At 41.8% G+C, this 27,163-nt stretch overlaps 1 protein-coding gene across 1 annotated transcript in view; it reads left to right on the top strand.

The window, feature by feature from the left end:
* Positions 1–27,163, top strand: part of LOC147712037 (VPS10 domain-containing receptor SorCS1-like) — a 2,945,658-nt gene that overhangs the window by 2,527,285 nt on the left and 391,210 nt on the right. Inside the window, exon 19 of the mRNA XM_086922756.1 lies at positions 13,762–13,948. Within this exon, the coding sequence (XP_086778882.1) occupies positions 13,762–13,948 (187 nt within the window). The remainder of the gene's footprint in view (positions 1–13,761; positions 13,949–27,163) is intronic.

The raw sequence follows: 27,163 nt of genomic DNA, 5'->3' as shown, positions 1-27,163 counted from the left end.
TCCCCTGCTCTTGGTTCATTTGGCACTGTGTGTGCTGGTGTTGCAGGGAGAGGTGTACCAACCGTGTGTGTATTTGAAATACTAGTTATTTGTTCAATGCCCGAAGACTGGTTATGGTCACAGATTGGGATGGGTGGGGGGGGTACAATGTTTGGTGAGAGTGGAAGTCAGTCCACTTCCTCAAGGCAACCGTACCTATTGGAAGTTGGAACCCCGTTCCATCCTCCGGGTGTGTCTACCCACCAGTTGCTTTGTACTCCCCAAGTGTGTTTCCTCGCCTGGGTCCTGCTCCAGTTCCCCCCCTGGGTTGAAGTGGCACGTGGTGGATAGAAGAAGGTGAGTGGTCTTGCTATTATTGTTGCAGCTGAGCTGTGGTTGGTCCATGAGTAAACGGCGTGGGCAGTGTTAGGGTCCTCAAAAGAGATTATCACACAGTCTCCAGGGGTGGACTTTTGTATAGTCCCTACCCAGGGTACCCTCCGTACCATAAGGATTTTGCTCCTTAAATGGTTGGGGATTGGTTTATTGGTTTCCAACCAGTGGATCACCTTGTTCTTGAGAGAGGCAAAGTTTTCATGCTGGTTGTATATCAGTTCGGTTACCCCAGTCAGCACCACAACATAGGGGCTGACCTCAGGGGGAAGATCTACAAATCCCCTTGATCGTATGAAACTGGTGCTGGCTCTCTGCAATGTAGGAGGATTAGTGTTCTGACCATTATGCCTCACAGTGGGGAGTTCGATCGGGACAGGTGTACTTTGCGCAGGTACAGCTAAGGTGGATGACAATGAGGATACAACCCCTGATTGAGTAGCGTTTGGCTTTACCCCACTGGGAGGATTGTGGACGTCTACCTTAGTTCGGGGTTTGGGTGTTGGTTTGACCTTGAGTGTTACATTGGAAGTGGAGAGGGAAGAGCATGCAGCAGGTGGAAGTGTGTTAATAATTCCTGATTTCTTAGCCTTAAGGGGAGGTAGCAGATTCACTGCTGCTTGGGTAGTAGAATCCGTGCGTGCAACTGGGGGCAAGGGTCCATTTGTGCATGTAGATTTGGAGTTCTGAATAATAGTGGTTGCCAGGTTTAAAATGCTTTTTTCAATTTCTAGTAACTGAGTCTCTATATGTGTGAATCTCTTTTCTATTGGGGAGAGTAGTTTTTTTAGTGTTTCCCAAACAATAGTAAGAAATTCAACATCCTTCCCTTTAATAGAGCATAGAGGGGTTCCTGCAGTGTCACTTTCTATGGTAAGATCGTTGTTTTCTTGAATGACTACTGTATGAGGGGGGATGTTGTCTGTGCGTGTTGCTAGGATAGAAGATTGCGGTGTTGGCAAATTATCAGAAGAAGTTGCCTTAATTGGTAACTGCGCCTTCGCCACTTTGGCCTTTTTTCTTGAGTATGCCGAGGTGGGATTGCGCTTCCTTTTATTGTGTGGGTGCTTTTGTGCTATGGGTAGGCTGCCACCTTTTTCTTGTGAAGCAGGGGTGGATTCTACTGTCAAGGGTATGTCCTCCTCACATCCCTTCCTTTGGTCTGCAGTCACACCCAAATGGGAAGTTGGGGGGGGGATAGGGTTTTGTGAGAGTTTCCCTTGGGGGGAGGGTGAGTTAACTACTTGTATAGCATGAATATCGGCGTCAGCAACAATCAGGGTGGGTGTAGAGCCTAACAGCCGTTCAGGGGTTTTCGCCCAGGCAATAGGGCCGAGAGAGGATTTTTTAGCGGCAGTTAACTCGACTGACAGTCTTCTGGCAGCCTCAAGTTCTAATGAAACCCGGTGTTGCATCTTAGTTATCTCGTTGTCAATGGCAGTGTGAGTCCTGGTGATGAAGTCGTCCAGGGTGCCATTTTTGAGTTTGGATTTGGCTGCTCTATCTCTAAACTCACGGGTTGTCATACTGGGTTCTAATTGTAAAGATGTGTAGTTGAATTTCAAATGGGATGGCCCAGTCCAGTCTCTAACTGCCTCTAACGGCCTAAAACGGCCCTGTCTTTGCCCAGTCTTAGCCCGGGCTGCGTCCCGCGCTGCGGGAGAGAGGTGGTATTATGTAGATGGCGGTGTGGGCGGGGGGCGGGCCAGCAGGGAGAGCGGACCGGAAGCTCTTCCTTGGTCTCGCAGGGACTTCTGGGAAATGAAGTCCCTGCACGCTCAGCTACCGGCCTCTGTTTTCCGCCCACAAGGTTGCTGGAGCTGGGGCTTACCAACGAAGCGGCACCCGCGCAGCGGGTGCGGCGAGTTGTCAGCTGGAGCCTCGAGTGCTGGTGAAAAAAGTGCGCTGTGCTGGTGAAAGTCTCTCTCCTCTGACCTGTTTCCTCAGGTGAGTGTCCCCACATCAGCTGAGAGCCCTGTCTGTTGCCAGTTCCTTAATAGTATCCTGGTACTCTCCTATCTCAAGGGGGCATCTAGGAATTCCGTTTGAAAATAGGAGTCAGTTTCTTCACATCATCTACTTGTATATGGCTCACACGCTGTCATATTTTTCTAATTATGCAGCCACCCTTTCAGTGCAGTAAATGCTCTTGCTGTGCTGGTGTTTAGCAGATGGCAAAACATCCTTTCCATGCTTCAGTTTACTTATTCTATTGAAGCCCCCCTAAACGGAGGGTGCTATTGTTTGCAATGCAGTTTGATATTTTATGGTGTTTACAAACTCCCATGGTATTACATTTGATGTATACACCAGCCGCAGTTGGCAGTGGGAGTACCTGCCGGGTGGTGACTTGGGGAGGGGGAGGGGCAGGGTGGGGGGTAGTAAACAATGGATTATGGAGGTTTACAGGTAAGTAAACATATAAATAAATAAAACGAATTTTGTTGCGTGCAATGCATCCCCAAATGCGATGCAGTGCGTGCAGGGAAATTCGTTTTATTTATTTATATGTTTACTTCCCAGTAAACCTCTGTAATCTATAGTTTACTACCCCCCACCCTGCCCCTCCCCCTCCCCACATTACCGCCCGGCAGGTACAGCCACTACTGACCGCGGCTGGTATACACTGACTATCATAGTGGTCTTCCATGTAGTATTCCATCGACAAAGGTGCACATGCCTTCTGTGTTAATTTCATTTCATGTGCTATATAGGGGATCCGTACTCTAATCTAAATTTATGCCCCTCTTGCATATGAAGGGAACCCTGTGTAGAACCTGTCATCTTCACGCTATGTGTAATTTAAGGGCTTTTAGTTTCTATGTGTGTTTCTGTTAAACAGCCAATATCAATGATGTCTTGTCTGCGTAGGAGAGCATATATTTTATACATTTTGACCTGATGTCAAGATGCCAGGAATATCCACAGGAGCCGACGATGGACCCAATGCCCCTCCGCCTCAACCACCACTCGAAAATAAAGTCAAAGTATGTCTAAAGCAGGGGGGAAAGGGGAAGTGGAAGAGAAAAGAGAGACAGCCTCTGTTCTAAAGCGCCGTGGCTTATTTGGCAGTGGTCGTGGGAATACTGTAGTGTGTACCTAGAAAAAAGGCATAATATAACAAACAACCTTGTTCACCTTATACCTAAAATCTGTTATGCTTTTGCCAGTGTTCTTACTCCTTAGGACCTAGGCTATAGCTTCTCTCTTATGGTAAGTATGTGTTTATAACAGATCCTGCAACAAACACAATCACAGTCAATAGTCTGTAACTCTAACGTTGCCCCCCTCAGCCCCATTTGGTTCCACTCATTACCTGGTGCTGTTATAAGGTAGGCCTTGACTAGCTTCAACTGGAACTTCGGTGCTGTGATTCTGATGTTGCACACAATGAAATGGACCCTAGCTATGAGTAACTAACTAATAACAAATAGTCTGTAGAAACATGTTATGCTTCCAGCATTACGAACTGAATATTGTTCTTCATTGTTCAAAGTTCAGGTAGTTCCTACCGTTGCACGATGACAAACTTCTTCCGAGTTACTTCACTTGAAAACGATTTTCTACCTTTAGACAATGTGAATCTCACGTTGCGCATGCTTAATTCTTTCTCGAAATCTTTCTGAGTCTTCTATTGCTTGAAACAGCTTTGAGTTCCCATCGTGAAGGAAGAACACAACTTCACTCAGGAACGGTTACAGTTGAAGTGCGCAGTTCACCTGTGGAACGCGCACCTCGTTAGCTCTGCCGCTCTCGTGCCCTGAGATGCTAGAACGGCAACCTGACCTCAGCTGTGGCCATTCCGTTCCGCCATTAAACGCCCTGAATTTCCTCAACACGGACAAGCACTGATTTACTATGTGTCTCCTTCTCCACCGCGGGAATCTAGCCTTCTCTCGGAAATGGGGTCGTACCTTAACTCTTGTGCTAACATTGTAAGTCTTAGCCACTGCAGTCGTGACATCTGATTTCCCATGCACCTCCAATTACAGGTTGAAGACCTGCATTAATTAATAGCTGTCTGCAAGAAATTGAATTATTATTTGATAGGGGAGAGAGCCCGACCCAAGTGATAAACACAATCCTTGTCAGTGTGAACCAAAAAGTCACTAAATAAACCTAAGCTTAACCTTTTCAAAGCTTGGTACAAAAGTAATCAGGCTTAACTTAGAGGCAATGTATGAAATATTTACACAGCACTCAAACATTAATAAAGCAAAAACACAACACAAGAAAAACCCCAAACTAGTAAATTTTAATAAGTAAAGTAACACCAAAATGAAAAGAATCCAATTAGTAGAACCGTAGTAATCATTTTTCAAAGTTTCAGATGAAAATAGAGCCCAAAAGTATAAAGTGGCATTCATAGTTATCTTGTCGAGCTGGACCATGTGAAAATCACAATGAGTCCTGGGTCAGATACAGAGACCAGGTATATCCCAGGAAAAGTTTATCATCTCTCAGTCCAAGTCCTCGCAATGAGCCTCATCTGGAGCATCACGTTGGTGAGAGCCGTAAGGAGATTGTTGTCAATTGACCGGGAAGTTTATGTTCTTGGGAGATGTCAATTGGTTTAGCTGATACTGACTGTTGTAGCTGACACTGAGAGCATGTTGTCATTGGAGCTTTGCCTCACGGAAGATGTGGGTGGCTGCTCTCAGTGCATATGGAGCAGGTCATTGCTGAAGCTTCGCATTGATGGGTGACATGGACGGTTGTTTCACACAAAGAGTCCAGTTGTGAGGAGCCCAAAACCTTTGTATTTTCACCTAGAGTCCATTTTTTATAGTTTTGAAGGAAGATGAATACACACTGTTATCATACAAGTCCATGACCTTTTGGGTGCACCACTTGGGGATCAGGACTCTCTCAAGCAGAGGACAACAGCAAGGCTCAGGTAGGTCCATCCAGTTGGTTTCCAAGGAGAGGATATGCACTTTAGCACTGAACAGCAGTGGTAAAGTCCCCAGAGTCCTAAAACCAACAAAAACAGGGTCAAAAACAGGAGGCCAAAAAGCAAAAAGTCTAGGGATAAACCCGCTGGAAAAGCCAGGTCTGACAGTGGGGATGCCCTTTTGTCTGACCTTCCCTCTTCCTCGCTTTGGCTCCACTCTGTCTAGAGATGCAAAAGTGCGGGCTTGCCCAAGTATCAGTGACATGGCAGGCAGTTCTACCACTGTTTAATGATCTGAGTTCCTTCTGCTCTTTTACAAAATATCAAGTGCACTATGCACTTGATATGTCCATGACATCCTCTTTCCCAGAATATTTTAGTGCCTTAGTACTCTCCACCATAGTCAACAACTATACTAGCCCCCATCCTTGTAGTGGTTTGCAATTGTCACTAGGGCTTTGGGGTGCATGGATGTTGGCTTTCAGCAAGATATTCCATTCTGACAAGAATATGGCCTATGTGTCATATAGGAGGTTGTAAACCCCTGTAAAATCACTGATGATTGCCAGAAACAGAAAGGATTAACCAAGGATGCCTGTACCTTTCTTAGACTCCTTGACTGTCACTTCCCTGTCAAAAGACTAATTCAAAATTCAATAGAAGGACAGGGCGAACACTCCACGGATAGAGCAATTGAAAGACAATACTCAGTCACTTACAAAATAGCTATTACATTAGATCTTCTAATTTATCTTGTTACTGTAAATTGAAGAAAGTTAGCCTGATATGAGGGCAAAACAGAGACTGCCCCCCAATTAGAGAGCATAGCTTTTAACTGATGGTGCACTGTGAACAGCAGGCAACCACACACTCAGTGATCCTGGTAGGAAATACTGTTTGTTAATTAATTTACTTCCCTGGAATCAGCTAAAGCTGCTACCACTTATATGTTAGAGTAACAGATTTGTAACAGCATTCAGACTACAGTTAAAGTTGTGTTTTTGTGTGTGCTTGTATCTAATTATTTTCATGGCTCATCCACAAATTCATTTGTATGTCTGTGCCCCATGAGCCACGGAGGGAAAAAAAGGATTAGAATGCTTTGTCTGTGACTAGAATGTCTTTGACTTGTTGAGCATGGAATTTGACTAAATATTATAACACCCTAATCAATTATAGACATTGTTTTGTCAAACTTTGGTTATTCTTATATGATTTTATAACCTGAAAATAGTTTCTAGTCGTTAAACTGTTGTTTTTATTTAATAATTTAAAACTTATTTCTTCTGTCAAAAGTTTAATACATTCAAGAAATGTAGACAGAGTAGACTCTCCACATCTGTAGTTTATGACAGATACACTGTAAACAGGCCTGACAAGCACCAAAAAAAATAATTTCCTAAATCTGGTCATGCATGGTTTTATTTGTGCAATTCTACCATACGTTGCATAGTTTCCTTGAGGGTGGATAGAAAGAGGGTCTTAAGAGTCACACGAGTTTGAGTTGAGTTTTCATATTGACCAACTCACCAACCTTTTTGTATGTCCTTGAAACAACATGTGTGGCTAAAGTGGTACTAGAGCCCGACTCTGTTTGAGAAGGTCAGATATGAGGCAGCACTATCAATAATAAAACTAATGCATGTTATGTTATTCTTTGATGATATGAGGACAAATGTTCATCCAAGCCTTTCTAAATTCACTTTGACTTCTTGATTAGCAATAACAAAAGAGTGTTTCAGGACCGATTAGAACATTGGAATGTTGAGCACTCCTTGAAGAAAATTGAGTGCTTCGGACATCTATAGGCTGATAGAAAGAAGCCTGGAGCATAGAGATTCCAATATTTGTTAACAGCTGTTGCTGTGAACAAGGGCCTCACAGATCCCGAGGGGATTTTAACCTCCTTGGACTTTGTGAGGCCTTTGTTTTACAAATGTGAACATTCTACCCTCTAGAGGCAGAATGTTCTAATAGCCTTAGAGGCCCACTACCTTGGTAAAGGCCCTCATCGAATGCTGGCGCCGGCCTTTAATGGCCGACAGAGCACGCTATGTTGAACTCTATGGCTATATTACACTCCAAAGAAGAATGCAAGGGAGATATGAGTTGCACTGTTTTTCTTGCCCTGAGAATTTAATAACTCATAGGTCTTTTTTTTTAAATAGTCCCCCTTTCTAAGATGTATGGTTATTGGAATTGATTGTGAAAACCTCTGATAACATCTGTCTGATCCAAGAAGTTGTTATCCTTAATCAAGCTTTCTGTAAGAAAATCATAATCATAATACCTGTCCTTAAATAAGCGATGGGCGCGGCAATCATTTGCTGGATAGGTGTTGATCAATCTCCAGCATAGATACTACTCTTGTTTCTTGACCTGAGGTTTTTTCTATAATTCATCGTCGCTTGCAGTAGCGGGGAGGGGGTGCTGCAGAAAAGTATGTGCACACAGAGGCTCATTTATAATTCCACAGCATGCTGCTACACATAATTCAACACCCAACTTCTGTAAGGAAATGTACCAGTGTTAATAGCGAAAACAGTTTCATGGTGTTTAACCAACACTTTTAACCAAGCATTCAAAATATAACTGAATTCTGTTATCACCTTTAATGTTAATATTCGCAAACCATAACTGGAGCAGGAAGAGTTCTGTGTGCATACAGTCAGTCATATGTGTAGTTTTATTGTTGTAAAAAATGTGCTTTTATGATGTAATAAAATAAATAATTGAGGGATTACAGAGTTGCTGGCTTTCCTTAAAAAATATTTAACATATTTTGTAGTGAAATCGACATATAGCCTGTCAAAAGGTTTCCCTGATTGGCTTATTATTTTAAATGAATTGTTATTACGTTTTAATTTCTACAAGATGAAGCGGTTTAAATTGCTATAAATATTTTTTAAAGTGCTGTACGTTATTACCATTTCAAAAGATTTCACAAGGAATGCAGCGTTTTTTAAAACTTTGAACACAGCAAATGATGGCCTTTTCGGTTGAGTTTCTGTGGTTTTAATTCCTCGTTGGACCTTCATCGATGCAGATCAAAAGTATATTGGTAATCGGTGGCAGGCAACTTGTTCCAAACTATGTGAAGCACCACACAGGAGATGCCAACATATATAGTCGGTCCTCTGCAGAAGGGCCAGTGCGGCGCCAGAAAGCACGTTCCTGGCTCACTAGGAATCGGTCGGTGTCAACAGTCCAATGTGCTATCTTGGTGTCGTGGAGCTTAGCGTTCGAAGCGGGTGATTTACAAAAAATTCATGCAGCTTCCCAAAGAGGCAGCGCTGTGATGCAGGTCAGGAAGGGAGCAGAAGAGTGCCATATCTTCAGAGATACAGCTCATTCATCCCATTTCCCTTCCCCCGATGCGGATTGCAGCTGCTCTGCCCCACGCACACATTTTAGTGCCAAAGCGCTAGTGTGTCTGCATTAATCTAGCATAGGTTTTGTACATAAAGGGTACCCTTCCTGTACAAAATATGATTCCCATACATGATGCAAAGTTGTTCCCACTTTGTATGTGTGCTGCACAGTGCACCACGCATGCAAAGTCAAAAAATGAATTCTCCTCCCTTGCGCCTACTTGAAAAGGACGCAGTTTTCTAATGCTAAACTCAATCTACTTTATTTATTAAATTGGGTTTAGTGTGAGTAGCCTTGGTTAGTTGCATGGGAAAGCCCATGTTCCACCCTTGGTACGCCACCATGGCACAAAGTAATGCAATGCAGCGCATACGCACTACTTTTCTGTTATTTCCAGTGCTTAAGCACTCCAAAGTAAATTGGTAAAAAAAAGATTTTGCGCCAATTTGTGATGCAAACATGGCGCAAAATCTTAGTAAATCTCCTTCAAAGTCTTTCCCATGAAGAGAGACTGGTGGAGACCAGTGATGATCTCCTCCGTTTACAAATAAAAACGAGAAAGTAGTGACGTTTTCAAAATAACATTTCATGAACTAATATGCAAAGGAGAGGCCACACTCTGTTCCTCTCTCCCAAATGAAAAGGGTGTATAACATCAACAGAACAGGAAGACACTTGTTTTCTGCTTTTGCAAAATTGTGACAATCATTCTATCAGTTCCGTCGCCTTTTCATTCAGAGATGTTGGCCACATAAGGTATAGAAATGATGATGGCCGTAGTCTTAAGTGGAATATTATCTGTCAACGTATATGTTTGCTTCCTGCTTAGTTCAAAATGTAATGTGCTAAAAAAAGAGAAAAGCATATTCAATTGTTGGCATATTACAGCAAGCCTCTCCTGAAGCAAAATAATATCATTCCATGGCAGTGAATTCACCTTGAACACTTTTGCATGACTGAAAACACCCTTTAGTAACAAATGTGTTTCCTGTCGCTCCTGTCCCATCCTGCATCCCAAAGGTAGCTTGTGTTTGCTTAGCATGTCAACTCTTACCACATCATCTGCGTCATGGCACCGTCTGTCTGTCCGTCTACGACCATCCCCCCTGTGTAGACCTGTGGGGTGGGAGAAGGAGGGCCTAGGACCATGAAGGCGTCTGGAAGGGAGGCGTCTTGGCCGACTTGGTTTCCTGACCATTGGTAGCTGTCGGGATATGGGTTGGGGTGGGCCTACTGACATATGACACAGGGCAAAGCAGGCCTACTCTGGTCACGCAGTGAAGCATCAGTGACACAGCTCTACCTGAATTACCACAGAGAATTTATTAAGGAGAATTTCTTTCATAATGTATTCTATCTGTGCGTTCGCTAAGGTTAATTCACAGCACCCATGTTGTTGGCAAGTAAACTGCAAACCGAATACAGTCGACCAACACTTCTTTCCTATTTCGTGGAATTACAAATATAGTCTCATGAGACTCGTTATTTCAATGTTTTTGTATTTTCTCTAAAACGTAAGGCTTCTGGAAAACTCCCTTTTTTCTTTGATAAGCACCACAGACTTTAACTGTGTCTTTTTGCTAAAATGTAAAAAATGCTCTTTCCATGTCCTTTGCATTCTGAGAGGTGCGCTGCACTAACAAACTGCTGAGGGGACGCAATGTTTGCTCCAAATGTCAGCTTCTTATCCTAACCCCTTAAGAAAGGTATTGCAATCCGAGCATTTCCAGTTGAAAGGTTTTAAAAAATTGAAATGGGCTAACTAAAATCTTGTTATAAAACGGACTGTTTGCATCAGCTCGCATTATTCTCCAATTACCCGTATGAAACTCGTGAGTTCTGGCCCTTTCTTGGGGGGCTCGGTGAAGGTGAGGCCAGGCTTTGGATGGGATTGCTTTCCTCCTTGCAGAAAGCTTAACTACTGACTCAACAGATTCAAAGGTTGAAGTATAATTTAACAAAAAAAGTCTAATGCCCTTAGGAAAGTACATTCAAAACGAATTCGTCGAACAAATCAGTTATGCAAGCAGCACTCCCTAACCTTTGAAAATGGATGGTCAAGTTCTCGGGGAAGCCGAACCAGCAAATTGGATGAAAAGGGTGGTCTGTGTGCAGATGAATGGAAAGTTATTTTCTTGCAATAATCAGAGGTCTTGTTTGCAGAGTGGAGGTGAATACTGGAACTAGCAGCACACAGAAATATAATGTGCAGCTGTGCTTGCTGAAAACCACAATACTGTGCATGTAGATACGTTTGTTGCTCATTATATACTCGTTTACTATTATCAGCTCCATCACTTCAATGTCATTTCAATTAATTTTGCAAATTTTCGTATACAGCTCTTTGATTCAAAATAATGGGCACATATCACTAAGCCATTACCAAATCAAACGACATAGAAACGGTAGAGACGGCAAAAAAGTTTCTTTTGGGGCAAAAAAGTACTTTCCAGGACAGGAATCTGGTTTAAAGTTACACTGGTATGAAATAAAATGTCTTGTTTGGAATGGTGAATTCCAAAGGAGCTGTTCCATGGAACATAACGCAGATTGCACAGTGAGGGACTTGGTGTATTGGTAAGTTGTACAGTTACATTTACAGATGCGCATGCACGTGTTAAAAGAAGCGGGGACACATCATATACCGGAAAGAAAGAAAGAGATAATCAAACACGTGTATGAGGGTCATTTTATTGGGAGACACCCAGTTACCAACCTGCATACCTTAGTTTACGCAGGACAAGTGATCCTTTCCCCAAACTGATGAGAAGTTGTACAGTGCAACAGTGAGAAGCTGTCTAAAATGTTGACAAGGTCAAATTAAGTAAATACCCAAAAGGTGTGTGGTTAAAAAAAAAAAAACAGAAAAAAAAACATAGAACATCCAGAACTATGAGCCTAGTATGAAAAGCCAAATTTCGTTTTGCACTGAAGTATGAAGAATACACAGATGGAGAGAGGCTATTGAGGAAGATGAACATGGCATATCGAAACTTAAGATTCATGAATAAGAGTTTCAAATAAGAGATTTGAGGGTGAAATGGTAGAGAAAGCCAGACAGCTTTAATTACAGCTTAAATTCCAACCATGGGTTCATAGTGTCACTTGCACAACATCAAATGACACCTCGTGCAAACGGGAAAGAGATGTAAAAGAAAATAGGTAAACTATTTTCTCCAATTTTGACATATTTCAACAATAAAGGTGCTGGAAAGTTGAACACGTGTGAAAGAAGACTATAAGAAATGCAATATAATTATAACAACAAATGTGTTTAACCTGCCCTTCAAAAAACAAAGAAGCAGTGCATTAACATATCAGCTGGTGTGACTTCTGACAGGGAGCACCTGCTGTAGACTATAGCAATGGGATGGCCATCTAAAGTCAAACTTTTATGCAGGTCCAGAAAGTAGAAGATGAAGTGTCTGAAGATTTCCCGAAAAAACACATATGTCATTCTCTTGTTTGCATCCACGTTAGATATCCTTTAGGATGTAGTCCAAAGTCCCTCACTGCAGCCTTTAAGCTCTTCTCTAGACAAAGAAGGGCGTAATAGGACTGAGAATTGTTTCTCTTTCTCTTCTGCCCACTGATTAAGATGCGGATTGCTTTTGCTCATTCCTTCATTGCCTCTTCGATTGCTTGCTCCTTCCCAGCCTCACCAAGATTAATGGCAGCGCTCAAGTGTGGTCGCCCTTATTTAGCAAAGAACCCGTGTCCTGCAAGGTGGTCTACGTCTTGAAACTCGCAAAAGAAAGCGAAAGCAATTGTCTAAATGAATCCTTGAGTAAATGTTGACGTGGAGCTTGTCACAAGGCAGACCACAGAGAAGGGATGTTGTGTGTGTTTGTCCTTTTGTGGGGCACTGTTGCTGGAGCTGGCCTTGCTAGGGCATCTAGACGGACATATTATATAAACTGCATGTTTTTGCCTCATAAAATAGACTTTTTTCATCCACGAGTAAAGACTAGGACCAGTGACTTGATTCTGCCAATATATCATCATTCAGGTGAAGGATCCATTGATGAAGCGCTTGGTTTCTTAAAATCTACAGTAGTGGCAATGAAAGTTCCAGTGTTTGCCGCTCACTAACCCATGAGCGAAAGTTTGTGAAGGTGGAGACTGGGTGCCTGATTGATTGGTGGATTTTTATATTTTAATCTCATATTTTTATATCTCACAATGCTAGATTTTATGACGAGGCTGTCTTAATAACAAGGAGTGCAGATTGCTGTGCAGTAGCATGCATGATGGGCAATTACAATCAGGACAGATCTTTCAGTGTCATTTGTGGGGTTTGTAAAGGCATTCACAGGGAGCTGCTTGGCAGAACAACATTTGTCCCTAAGTGCAAAAGCCACTGATACTGAAGACCACAGCCTACCTTTAAACAATCGAATCGATAAAGGCCTGCTCATACGACTATAGCTGCCGAAGAACCTTGTCTGGTGATATTTCTTACTGCATGAAAATAGTGCAAACATAATCAAGAACTAAAACGATGGAAATTAAAGTGAATTATCTCTTTATCAAAAATGCAGCTCAGCCTACATACTTTTGTGCGGTGTTTCAGAGAACAGTGCCATTCATCCTCCACACTTATTTTCTAAACTCATGTTAAGTTAATATACGGAGTTAATTGTCCAAGACGAGAAACCTATAAATAAGCAACGACATGCCTTGCGTAAAAATACGAACCACAATTTAGCAACAGATATCTGATAGCCTCATGCGTTTACAAATCCTGTGTGGAAAAAATGGCTATATTTTTAAAAACACAATTTCCTGGTTGAACCCTGAACACAATCACCGAGACCTTATGTTTAAGGCGTCGGACCCCGCACCTTCCCTGCTTGTTATATTCCTCGCAGAGATTCAGGCTCAATTTCTTTAAAACGAGATGAGCGATTTGACGGAAAACACCCGGCTTTTCCCCGAGTAATTGGGCTCGGCTGAGGGCATGCGATTGACAGTTCTTTGCACACCGCTCAGCTATCGGCCACTTCTCCCTGTTTCATTGCAGCGCTCTCCATTCTCACTTCACAACGTGTATCAACCTGTCAGTGCGGAGTTTGAGGCCTTTTCTATGTAATTGACCTTTACTTTTTCTGCTTTTCTTTAAGGGGGACATTCAAAGAATCAACCTTCAAGTGGATTTTGGCGATGGCACTGCAGTATTTTACGCTAACCTCAGTTTGATGGAGGAAGGAATTAAACATGTCTACCAGAACGTTGGGATTTTCCGCATCAGCGTGCAGGTGGAAAACAGCCTAGGATCCGACAGCGCTGTCCTCTACTTGCATGTAACATGTATGTTATGATTACCACAGTTACTTTGTATTACCATGCTTGAATTTTCAAACGTGCTTTTGAAAGGAATATGTCTATTCTGTTGCAAGCGGAAGTTATAGTTTTCAAGGATAATAGCTATGAAAAGAGACCATTTTGATGATTGCATCTACCTGTGGATTTCTCACTTTTTGAATATCCCCATGTGCCAGCTTTGATGTAAACTTTTTTTTACTCCTCTCCCACGTCGACAGGGGGCTTCGATATCTTCATGGCTCTGCATGCGGCACCTCGGTATGTCACTGGAGGCATAAAGAGACACCGCCGGCATGCTGACATTAGCAGGTAAGAGCGGTGAGCGGTGGAGGACTCGACAGACGACGACGAGGGAAAATTAAATAACTTTCCCTCGACGTCATCTGTCGAGTCTCCCCCATCCTGCCCCACTGCTCTTACCTGCACGGGGAGCTCCTGGACGTTAGTTCCCTTTTTTCTGTACCTCTGATGCGTAAAGGTTTTTCCATGCTCTCCGTTTGGAAATTATTGAGTTTTCAATTTTTTTTTCTTCTTAAAGTGCTGTTTTTGGAAAATGTCGCTGCTTTCAAATTTGGGTTTTCAAACCTGCAAGGACTGTGTGGGTCAGATGCCCATTACTCTTCACAGCCCTCTGAACCTTTGCTACCCTTCAATGAGGCTTTGACAGAGCCAATCGTGGCAATCTAGCAGAAACGACAGCCTTCGCTGTTTCAAGGCTAAGAGTCAGATGATGTAAGCCAGTTCATGGAGATCCTCTCTTCTTGTCCTCCTATCCTGCACCAGAGTCTTATAGTTCAAGCCTCATGCTCATCAAAGCTGACCCCAGGTCCATTCCCCACTTTACCTGCAGATATGGAGTCCAAGAAGATGAGGCAGTCGGCTAAAAAGATTTTCCCATCTGGAAACAACGCTCTAAAATCCACTAATGCTACCTGTCTACTCGGTAGATGCATCATGCACTGCTGGATTCAGTGCAGTATTTTGTTCCTAATCTGCCATACGACGTACAAGGTCATCATTCGGAACTATTGAATGATGGACAAGCTGCACCCCCCCAGGGTATTCAGTTGGGACTGGATATGGCTGATTCTGTGGCAAGGGCAATGGGCACTTCAGTTTCTACCCAAAGACATGCATGCCTGAGGGGTTCTGGCTTTTCATCAGATTTACATAAAACCGTTATGGATTTGCACTTGGATGGCTCTCACTTATTCAGATCTATGGCATATTATGCTTTAGAATGTTTCATGTTCAGCAAGGCCATGGCTCATTCCTCGAGGCTTCAGTCTCAGCTTAAGAATTATGTGCAACTCAAAAGATTTCGAGGCTTTTCCAGAGGCTTTTCGTTTTGATGGTGCCAACAGCAGTAATAGCTGTAATCCCCTCCATGAGTCTTATAGAGAGTCTGGTAGAGTTAGACAGTGGGCCATTTCCCCCCCCCATCTTCCACCTTAGCCCCCTCTGTTAAAACACAGAAAACCAGTCTTAGTTTTCCCATCTTGGACTGCTGTGGGATGTGGGAGGAAGAGTGTCCCAGTTTCTGAATCAATGGAGGCCCATAACATCGGACCTTTGGGAGTTAAGTATTGTTGAAAAGGGGTATGCGCTACCCATCCAAAAATTTCCCCCACCCTTTCCACCCGATCAAATTCACTTTTCGCAGACCATCTCCGGCTCCTCCTCCGGTGCCTTCGTAGGCATTGGTTTCAAAACAATGGAGATCTCCGAGCCTGTATCAAGATGTCCAGGGACACTGCAGTGGATCTTCAATGGTGGAATGTTACTGGAAATCTCTCTCAGTGAAAACCATTTCATCATCCTTTTCCAGTGTCCACAGTCATAACGGACGCCTCCACTCTAGAGTGGAGAGCGCATCTGGGGATCTGGAGATCTGAGGCCTTTTGTCCTCAGAGAAACAGTTGTTTCCTTTCAATCTGTTAGAATACTGGTTGATATGTCTGGCTCTCATGGCCTTCCTCTCTTCCCTTCCTCAGTCCAAATCTTGACGGGCAACACTACAAAAATTCGGTACATCAACATGCAAGGAAGAGTGGGACCAACTCTTTGTTGGGTACATTAGAAAAACAAAGGGGAAAGCAGTTCATAAGTGGACTCTATCGAGGTGGATTATCCTCTGTATCAAGATTTGCCGCGCCATGGCACACAAGGAGCCTCCTGAAGGTCTTAATGTTCTTTCTCGTAGGGCTAAATCTTCTTCCTTTGCTCTGGATTGAGGATTCTGGTTACAGATACTTGTAAAGCAGTGACTTGGGTCTCCCTTCATACTTTCACAAAGCCTTATGGTTTAGATTTCAAAGCAGCAGCAGCCGGAACAGGTAAGCTCAGTGGGGCAGGGTAGGGGGGAAGCCGACAGACGACAGATTAGGTGTTATTTATTTATTTAATTATACCTATTGCATCGTCTGTCGACTCCCCCCCTCCACCATGCCCCACACCCACTTTGCCCACTGCGCTTACCTGGGCTGCACGCTGCTGTTCCAAAGTGAGGTGGGACAGTCACTTCGCTCATTCTGTTTTTTAGATAGATATGCAACTGCCTCGGTGTGGGTCCTGGGACTGGTTTTGGATTCTACTTAAAAGGTGAGGAATCCACATGTGAATGTATCCATCAGAGGAATAAGTTACTTACCTTAGGTAACCTTTTTTCTTGTGGATAAATATCTACATGCAGGGTCTTCACCGTCCCACCCTCGTAGCATTACTGTATATACCAAAGGAGTCTGCATATGTATATTTTTAATGTGTGCAGAATAATATTTTAAAACTTTGATTTTTTAGAATAAAAACTGCACATACAATTTTGATGATCCATCTGCTTGTCTCAAAGTCATATAAATAAATGGATGGAAACCGATGTCAGCACACCAATGGGGTCTCATTATGTCTCCAGTGACATCACATGGTGCAATGTGTGGAGCCATGTAGGTACCAATACACCCTGTTGACATGGGAAAGCTATCAAAAATTTTTCCATGCAAGCTGGAGCATGGGTGTATTCAAAAGGTGAGGAATCCACAGGTAGATACTGCCAAAAAAGCATAACAGAAGTAAAGTAACTTGTTATCTTAGTAATAATGTGTTATAAGAAGAAATGTTCACTATACCACTAGAATACATGGGACTCTGCAATTCCTTTATAAAAACGTGCTTCGTATTTCTTTACAATGGCCAACTTGTGATGCACCAAATCACATATTTTAAAGAAATTATAAAGCTGCTCAACTGTAATAAAATTTTACAGTTGAGTTCTGAGTCATAATGGCTGCTGCCAGTCCGAGCAGCCGAGAGGAAATGCAGGTCAAGGTATGGAGCATACTTAAAGCAGCTGCTTAAACAATATACACAAAACATGCCTTAGCTTTCTTGTGATGGTTTCCTAGCTGTACAGTGACAAGCAGAATGGATATCATTCTGGCAATATGTTTATTTTTTGTACTCCTTACGTAATTATAGAAAAGGCAGATTTTTTCTGCATATCTCTGTACATTCTGAGTTACTGTGCCTTTAAAAAAAATCGGATTTGTATTAAACTGATTCTTCTATCTTTTTGCAAGAAATATCGAACATCTTTTATGATGTATTTAGTTTTGCACTACCGACTCAATTTTGATTCTTCATGTTTGCGAAACGTTGTCTCTCTTTTATTTGAAAGACCAATGCATCAAGGTTTTAAGTGGTTTGTGGGAGAGGTGATGGCATGACCATGTATTTTAAGGAATAAGGGGGCATATTATCAAGCCTGTGCGCTAAAATTATCGCCGCTTTATCGGCCGAAAACGGCCGATAAAGCGGCGATAATGGGCTTGATAATATGCTCTGTGGAATTCCAATCGAAGCCCATGTTAGATGTCTTCACATCTAACATGTGCTTCGATTGGAATTCCATAGAGCATATTATCAAGCCCATTATCGCCGCTTTATCGGCCGTTTTCGGCCGATAAAGCGGCGATAATTTTAGCGCACAGGCTTGATAATATGCCCCAAAGTACCTTCTGCAGCACATGAAAGGGATATTGCAAGTTACATCGGAGTTTCATAACCTTATGAAGGAACTCAGCCTCTTTCCTCTATATGATCATGGAACCTCTAGGTGACTTGCAATATCTTTAGAACGTATAGCGAGGGGTACTTTATCATATATATATATATATATACATCAATCATTGCCAAAACATGTTTTTCCTTCAATGGGAGGGAGAGGTCAGCACTTAAGTAATGCAAAATCACGACCAGTGTTTTCGCTTTCATACCTGGTGGCCATGTCTATGCTTTTTGACGTTCTTCACCTTACTCACAACAATCTTATTCCTGTCTGAGAGAAACCGGTTTTGAAATGTTTAATTTTATTTATTCGCTTTTATTATGTATACAAACATATACAAGTACATGCCAAAGTATATTCAGGTTACATCATAATATGTTGCAGGATGGAGGATACCTTAAACACAAATTCATATCAAACACAACTCTAGCAAACTCGAAAGAGCTATCTCTCCTGGACAGTGAAAGGCTGAATATCAAGCAAAGAGTAAAGGTGTAAGCTAAAGGTGGTATGTTAGTAGTATCAGTCATTTGAGAGAGAGGTAGGGGCTGACTTTTCATTTTTATCCTGCATAGTGGAATGGGTTTCTGAATCTCTGGTTTGGGCCGAATAAATTGTCCAGGGGCCCCAGATATCCCTAGGCCATGAGGATGTGGGCTGTAACTGCATATAAATTTCACATTGGATATTGCAATGCACCAGCTCTCCAATCCGGTCCTGTTTACATGGCACCTTCGGACTTCCCCAGCACATTGCTATGCATCTCTTTGCCATTAGGAGAGCAATCACAATGAATCTATGCACTCCTTTTGGTGTCTATTTTACAAAGCCCAGCAGAATGGCCAGGGTGTAAGGTCTAGTCGGAACTCATTCATATCTGCTATTATGTCAGCAACTTCCTCCTAAAAGGCCTGTATGTCAGGGCAATCCCAAGCCAGGTGAAAAAAATCTGCATAGTCATGGGAGCACTACAGACAAAGATGTGATCAGAAAGGGTCTACTTTGGCTCTCTGGGCAGGGGTGAAATATAAAAAGTGAAAATGTTTGAAGTGTATGTGTTTATGCTTGTGTTGCAATGAGATTAGTTTGATTAGCCTGCAGCAGTATGTCAACTGGGGCCTGGTGATGTCCATTCCCGATTCTCTGCTCCAGGCAGTTCAGGGGCCATCTGGGAAGTTGGTACACACAATGAAGCAGAGTTTATAAAGGAGGGAAACCCATTGAGTGGGTTCTGTGCCGTGTATAATCAAGGTCAAGGGGGAAAAGTCTGGTTCCAGGGTAGCAAACCGATGCTGCAGTTAAAAGTAAAAGGGGATTGTTGAAAATGGTTATGTCTGGGTAGTATTATGTAGGGGGGCCTTGTCGCCCGCTTAGTCATTTCCAGGCCCAGCAGGTTGTTTTCACTCTGCATGTGTCCTTATGCAGGCCCACCAGTAGAAGCACCTGTAGGGGTATGCTACCGCCTAGAACCCACTTCAGCTGCAAGTTAGGGAGTCTGGTGTCAGGATGATACCAGTGTTTACATAATGACATTGCACCACAGGTTAAGAAAGCTCCAGGTACGAAACTTCTAAGCCATCCCCCTTATAGGGCAATGTAAGAGTATGCCAACTAACACGTGGTTGTTTTGAAGCCCAGAACAACTTAGTTAAAATGCTGCGAAGCATATGAAAAAAGATGCGCAGAAGTGAAATGGGGATATTGACAAAGAGGTAAAGAAAACAGAAAAGGACCACCATCTTGATAATGGCGATTCTACCTGACATGAATAGAGGCAACTTGACCCATAGGTCCACCTAAGCCTCGAGACATTTTAGTGCAAGTACATCATTTTATTAGACAAGCGTCTATCTCGATGTAATATCACCCCTAAATATTTGACTGTGTCATTTACCCACCAAATGGGGCAATCAAGGGGAACGGGTAAGGTCGAGGCTGTAAGTGGAAGATTTTGCCCTGTTGATGGCTAGGCCAGAATAATGGCCTAACTGTATAATCGCACAGATGATGGCAGATATCTGGGATGCAAGATCGCTAACAAACACCAAAATATCATCCGCATACATAGACAAAAGGAGGGGCCGAGCACAGAAGATCAGGCCTCAATAGGCATAGAGTTCCTGAAGCTTGCTGACCAGAGAATCCATAGCCAGCACAAACAATGAAGGTAATAAGGGGCATCCCTGTCTGGTGCCTCTAGAAATTGGGATAGGGTCTGTTTGGAAGCCATTAAGTAGGATGCAGGCAGTCGGATTCGCATACAGTAATTTAATGAGCACAATAAAGTTTTTAGGTGGCCCATCTTTCCAACACCTGGGAAAGGAATGTACCCTCTAATGAATCAAACTCCTTTTCCATGTCTAGAAAAAACTTTGCTGCAGGAATGCGTGTGGTCATCTGATTGCACTGGTCGATGGAAGTGGATCTGTGAGGAGCAAAGCCAGACTGAATGTGTGAGATCAGATTCCATTAGCAAGGAGAGTTGTGCGGCAATTATTTTTGCCAGTATTTTATTATCAAGGTCTGTTAACGATAGTGGCCTGTATGAGGTGCAGTATGCAGAGTCTTTACCAGGTTTAGGCAACAATATGATCACAGCCTAATGGAGGGATGGTCCCAGTCCACACCACTTCAGTATTGATATCTATTAAGCGGGGGAATACAATATGCTTAAATGTCTTGTAGAATTCTCCAAGTAGTTCATCTAGATCAGGAACCAGATGTATGTATCCTACGGTTTGTGATTACTAAATAGCAAATGTTATCGATTTGCTTTTTGATAATCGCAAACAGCGATGTACAAATGCGCGTTCAACACATTTATTGATTCCCAAATAGATCTACTGTTGTGACTTGATTGTCGCCTCTCCTTTCTTTCACTTACATCTTCCCTGCTGCTCAATCAGGATGAGTGTTGGAATGTGTGGTGATGATCGGAATGCATTGTTGCTTGGTTATGTGTGGAGTGCCATCTTATCTACCTTCTACTTTACTTGGAACTGGATTAATAAACTACCTTCTTGGAACTTATTACCTGGCTACATCTGGACTTCATTTACATATGACACCTACCTCATTAATATTCATGTGGTTGATCCCGGTTTGCGACCCATTGAGAATCGCATAAATCGCAGGAATGGTGAGCCTGCAGGGTTTTGGTTTATTTTTAATGCAATGGAAATCTTGAAAATATCAATGTTCTGTGAAAAATCTCTTTAAAATTAAGGAATCAACTGCAGCAGAGGTCATTGGATGGCAGTTAGGAAGAAACCAGATGGAACAGAAGTACATCTTTGCCGAAATTAATTCATTTTGAGACCTTAGTCATTCCTCCACGGGTTGTCATTTGAAATTGGTGTCAAGGGAAATGGTTTCCTCTAGAGGGAGCAGGAGAAGAACATGGGTGATTATCAGATAATATATCATATGGAGCTTGAGGTCTCGGATGAATTCTTCACCAAATTTTTGTCCTAGGCATAAACAGAGAAGTACGTTTGTGATTCATTGTATATTTAGCACCTATACTATTTGCATCTGATATCTTATCAACAAGTACGGTAGAGGTATTCTGAGCTCATACACATGCAGCATTACCTGGGTAAATTCTCAGTGCTTTGATAATTACCATTGATTCAAGGATTTTAGTTGTAATCGGATAGCAGTATCTGCCTCACTGGACATTTGTGCGGTATCTTTTAAATGGAATGAAATACTAGAATGTGACTACAAGGTGAGTTATCATTATTCCGTGAGCTTTGTTTGCCGGTTTGAGCCATAACGTAAATTTCTATTTCAGAGGTTATTTGACTTGGTGTTTGCTAATGACTCCATACTCTCTACTGTTAGGGTTTATGGTACATGAAACACTGGATATTGTCTACAACAATTTTATGTGGAATAAAGATTGTTATTGAATTGATTGTAGATCACATAAAGTTTGGTATGTTGTCGGCTTGAACCTGTATATGCTAGTAAACCTATAACAAAAGGAATGTTATGTTGTGACAGCGAGTATCCTGCTGGAGCTGTTCTAACAATCCGCCTCTCGAGTAGTCACTCGGTCGCTCGCCGTAATCGCAACCCGTGATGGCTTTTTCCATTGATTTTAACTCCATCACTTGATGCGTCGGTTTGGACCTCGTACTCAAATAACCCATCGCCGGCCCTATTATCGGTATCTGCCCCATTGGCCATAACGCAGAACTTGGCTGTAACGGCTTATTAGGAGCCCGACTCACTCGCAACCAGAACCTGCACGCTTATCGAGAGTTGCAGGCCCCCAGAAACTTCTGGGTTGCCAAATAGATTATTGTTTGCACGCAGGAATGTTCTAATTTACTGTCCTGAAGATGATCCCATGTATCTAAGTTGAGGGATCGAAACGTCGACACCAATTGTATCATATGGCACTAAAGATTGTGGATGTTATGCACAATGGTACTAATACAAAAATCAAGTCTGTCTAAAGTACACTAGAATACAGACCTCCCCCCCCCTTGCCTGAACCCCCTCCCTTTTAATATTTTGTTTTGTATGTGTGGATCGCAGGTTGCGCTCCACTTGAATTTTGTCACTAATTGTATATAAAAAAGCATGTTCTTGAAATAAATTCTGTCCGGCTGGACAAAGAACATAGTGTCTATTTAGCATATGTTGATTAGTTGCTCTTTAACTGTTGTCTAGGGACCACTGTCTTTAGTAACAATTACCTACCCAAGGTCCCTAGTAAATTGCCTTTGGGTTCCCTTGTTTCCTTAAAAAAATGCTTACAAGTGAAAACAGATTGAAGGAGACCCTATGTATTTCCATGAGCTATAATGCAGCTGAAAGAAAATCTATCTATTTATAGTTCTCATTAGAGAGTTATAATAGTGTTGCAGTGAAAGTAAAAGCAAGTGCTCCAAGGTCTTTTCAGTATTGACTTGAGGTAATTGAAAGTCAGATGCTTATTGTTCAAGGACAAAACAACATCAATATAACATTTAATACCTAAGAGAAAAGGGGAAAGTAAAGTGGGCATTCATTTTGTTTTCAGGAAGGCAATATGCGATAACATTTTAATTACATTATTGGTCTGGAAGAAAGTAGAGGTTAAGTCATGGTATAAAAGGATTTTTCCATGTAGATTTCAATGATATCAATGGAAAGTAAAGGTTTTTTATGTTTTGGTCAGATTTCTGTATTGTGTTTCCAGAGAAACACATTTTTAGAGTGTTTTTTTTGCTGTAGCATGTAGTGTGGTCTACTAGCAGGGACTTCTGAGTGAATTGTTTTTAACTGAGATCTCACATTTCTGTGAGACCTATGAAGGGGAGTGATGGAGCAAATTCTAATAGGTGATGCATTCTCTTTTATGTGTTGAGTGAGTTTTAAAAGAGAGCTGCTGAAGGGATGTAAGGTCAAGAGAAATCCAATTAAATTTCCTTGTGTTAATTGCCAGTGTAGCTACAGAATAATAGGTGGTTCTGATAAGTGATATACATACCTTAGACAGTCCAGTGAGTAAACCATTTCTGAACTCAATCTGTGGCAGCAAAAGAGCTTGGGCAGTTGATGCAGGGACTTTTGTAGGACAATAGGATAATGTTGTACAACAACGCCCATTGAAGTCTTAGATTTGTTTGCAATTTTCTAGGCACAATGTTCCATATATAGCCTGCATAAAGATGTGCGACTTAGCTGCAGTCATAATCTTAGAAAAATATGTTTGGTTCCCACATTTGTGTTCATATTTTTTATACCTCATCTGTTTTGAGTCATTGAGTAGAATAATCAGAAACATCCATTTGTATTTGGTGGCAAGGCAGGTGAGGAGGACATTAAAGCTCTATGTGCTTTACATTCTTGGATAGAGCTGTATGTCATATGCAAACTAATGGTGGGCAGTATGAAACTTAGAAAATATCTCACCTGGGAACTGAATACAAAGGTTAAATAGTAAAGGAATCAACAGAGAAAGAATGGATGCTCACTATGCTAATTTAGAAAAATATCAGGCTTTGAGAGGATGGGGATTACCACAACCAATTCCCCCATACTTCCCTATTTTTGGGGTTATAACATACCTGGAGATTTCACCAAGTTTTTATTGGTCAAATATCTTGTGGGTGGGGGCAAAATGGGTGTGCAGTAATCCTGAATTTCTTGTAATTTCCTGATTTAGCTCCAAACTCAATTTCCGGCCAAATCATAACTTGCCCCAAACTTGTAAGAGAGACCACAGATTATTAAAAGATATGTTAATTAATAGTATTACATGCGGCCGATGAATAAGTGCAATCAGGAAGGATAAGCCTTTGTCAAAAAACTGCAGTGTCATCAACATATTTCTGTGGCGTGACATGATTGAAGTCTAGCCAAGCAACTGGTTTTCAGAGGTAAGTCTTTCTTTCTTTTAGGGAGAGGATGTGGCCTAATGGCTAGAACAGTTGACCTTGAAGCTGGAAAAACGGGTTAGAATCTCGGCACAACGTTCAACATCCTGTGATTCTAGGCAAATCACTTAACCTCCCTGTGCCTAACAAAAAAATAAATAAATGAATGTGTCCGTCTAACGAAACTGGTGCTCATGTAAAGCCATCTGATAACTGATACTGTTGTGTACGAATCTTGGACCCTAGTGTAATTTTCCCGATTCATGCCCACATATAGGTATAAATCACTCGATCCTTATATAGGCATAGAAATCATGCCCCTATTTAGACTGAGACTATGCAGCCCAAATACATCATGGCTACTTCCACTAAGTTCGGAGAATCCACAACAATTTCTTGGAAAAACCCGCCTTCAGCAGCTAGGGACTTCCCCTTGCCTGAATACTAATTTATCTAGGAAATCATGGAGTTTTCAAAGAACTGAGTATTTGATGACGTTATACAAGACCTCCTTAATTCTAAAACCAAGGTACGGAGCTGATTAGACCCGTAGAGAATTCTTGGAATAGATTCTTGGCAAAGAATACAAAACTTAAGCTACACCTCACTTACTTCTTCCTTTGTACTAGACTTAGGTTAGGTACACCGGGGTAGGCATATTTTGGAAGCACCAGTTGAGTACTTTTAGTCATTATTTTATCACTGTATGTATTTTAGGTATTTTATGGCTTAGAAACCATATCATGCTTTTACAGTACTACTTTATAATACTCATCGTATTATATACCTTGTACTTCATAACCAGTATTACGATTGTAGCAGTACATTTCTTATGCTTGTTCAATAAATTCTTTTCATTGAAAACGCCTGTCTCTCTATTTTCTCAGCACCTCTGGTGAAACAAAGCATGCACGATTGACTGAGTAAAATAGCTATCTATTGTTTCCGCAACACTAGAGATTGATTTCTTATTCGTGGGAAACAAAGTTGTCATGTTTATGCGGTTGTCAGAAACTAATCCCTTCTTGTGAATTCGAGAAAGTTTCTAGTGACCTCTCAGCTAGCTGGCACTCACAATTAAGTTTAATATATTCGATAGAGACCTAGTCGACCTCAGTCCTACGTCTAAACTATAGTATATATTATTCCAATGCGCAGAGCCTATTGGGAATATAGGAACTACACTACATGGCTCCCAACGTTTGGTGAGGCGATAATTTAACGCTAGATACTAGACCACTTTTTTACCCGTAAATACTCCATCAGACGTCTGGAGTGGGTAAAAGGATAATATCCGCCAAAACTAAGTAGGACAAAAATACTATGTATTAGTTTTTGGTTTGTTCAACGTTGAAGGATACAGTGTTCTAAAATATTGTGCACCTAATCTTTGTTTCCTTGAAACTTGTTCTGCAAACTCTTTAGTCAGTAAAGTAATGATTACTGACGAAGAATTAGCTACAGCTGCAGCTCACGCAGTTTTAGATGACAGAAACGTCCTACAGAATGAACCGGATGCGATAATAATCTTGGCAAATATAAGAAAAACTATAACTTACAAACGAATAAATAATGGAGTATCATCGAGAGGTGGTAAAGTAATATTTGTTATAGAGGCACATGAATATCGGCAGACAGAAGTGTTCTATTCATGGATTCACTTTCCTCCAGCAGATCGAGGGACACACGAGTTCCACTACAACAAAGTAGTGGAACCTCCAACGGAATACGTTCCTTACGAGGACGTTGAAATTCCATTAACTTACTAAGAGCATCAGCTCTGGTTTAAAGGCGCCCTACAACATGAAAATCACATAACTAGGCTTGGTCCACTAGGTAGACCAGGAGTGACATGGCTGGTACTACCCAGCTATACACCACATCCTGACATTGAAAACATGACAGGTCCAGAACTGTTAGTACACCTAAAACAGTTAATTAAAATACATAGACAATTGGTTCAATATGTCATGTGGATCTTAACAGTCCAACCCACTGTAAGGATTCCACAGCACACCCCTCACCAGGGGAATACAAACAAAATGACACCACAGACTATACAATCATTCATTGGTAAATTGCCCACAAAAAGGGAACAAATTCCGTTCTGGTTAGCTCAGAAAGTTACTCAAATAGGGGCAGTATTCCCTGATAGTACCTCATGAGAAACACAGAATTCTGACAATCTGTTTACCAGTGGGGATAGCACCACATGTGGAGGACTGTGACACTTGGGGTACAGTCTTTGCTTCGATCTACACAAAAACACATGGTGTACCGTCCATGGCGGTAATACCAGACGTTCTGAGACAGATTAAAAATGAATACGGTCCAGAACCTGCCTTAAATCTTGGTATGAAATTACTAAAAGATTTCAAACAGGTCTCGGCTATACTATTAGCCAACATTAAAGGTGAAGCAGCATCTGTGGCAATCCGCCAAAATTCAAAAGAAACAGATATAACAGACCAATCATATGAGCTTGCAAGAATTATTGAAAAATCATATGAAGAACTAGGTAGAGATAGTTTGGGTGGGAAACCATTAAAATCCCAACTAACAGAAAATCCTGAAAAAGTTTTTATTAAAAATATTCTCACCACTCCTAAAAAGAAGTGGGAAAATACTAAACAGACACTTCCTAAAGAGAAACTTTCTCAGTCCAGAAGAAGATCTCCCCAAATGGGAGGTAGGTCTCCACAACGGGAGCCCTCTGAAAAAAGATATAAGCTTAGAAATAGGGATAATCTGAGAAAACCTGAC

The sequence above is a fragment of the Lissotriton vulgaris genome, chromosome 5 (assembly GCF_964263255.1).
Source record: "Lissotriton vulgaris chromosome 5, aLisVul1.2, whole genome shotgun sequence".
NCBI classification, from domain to species: domain Eukaryota; kingdom Metazoa; phylum Chordata; class Amphibia; order Caudata; family Salamandridae; genus Lissotriton; species Lissotriton vulgaris.
This window is presented reverse-complemented; position numbering and strand designations above follow the sequence as displayed.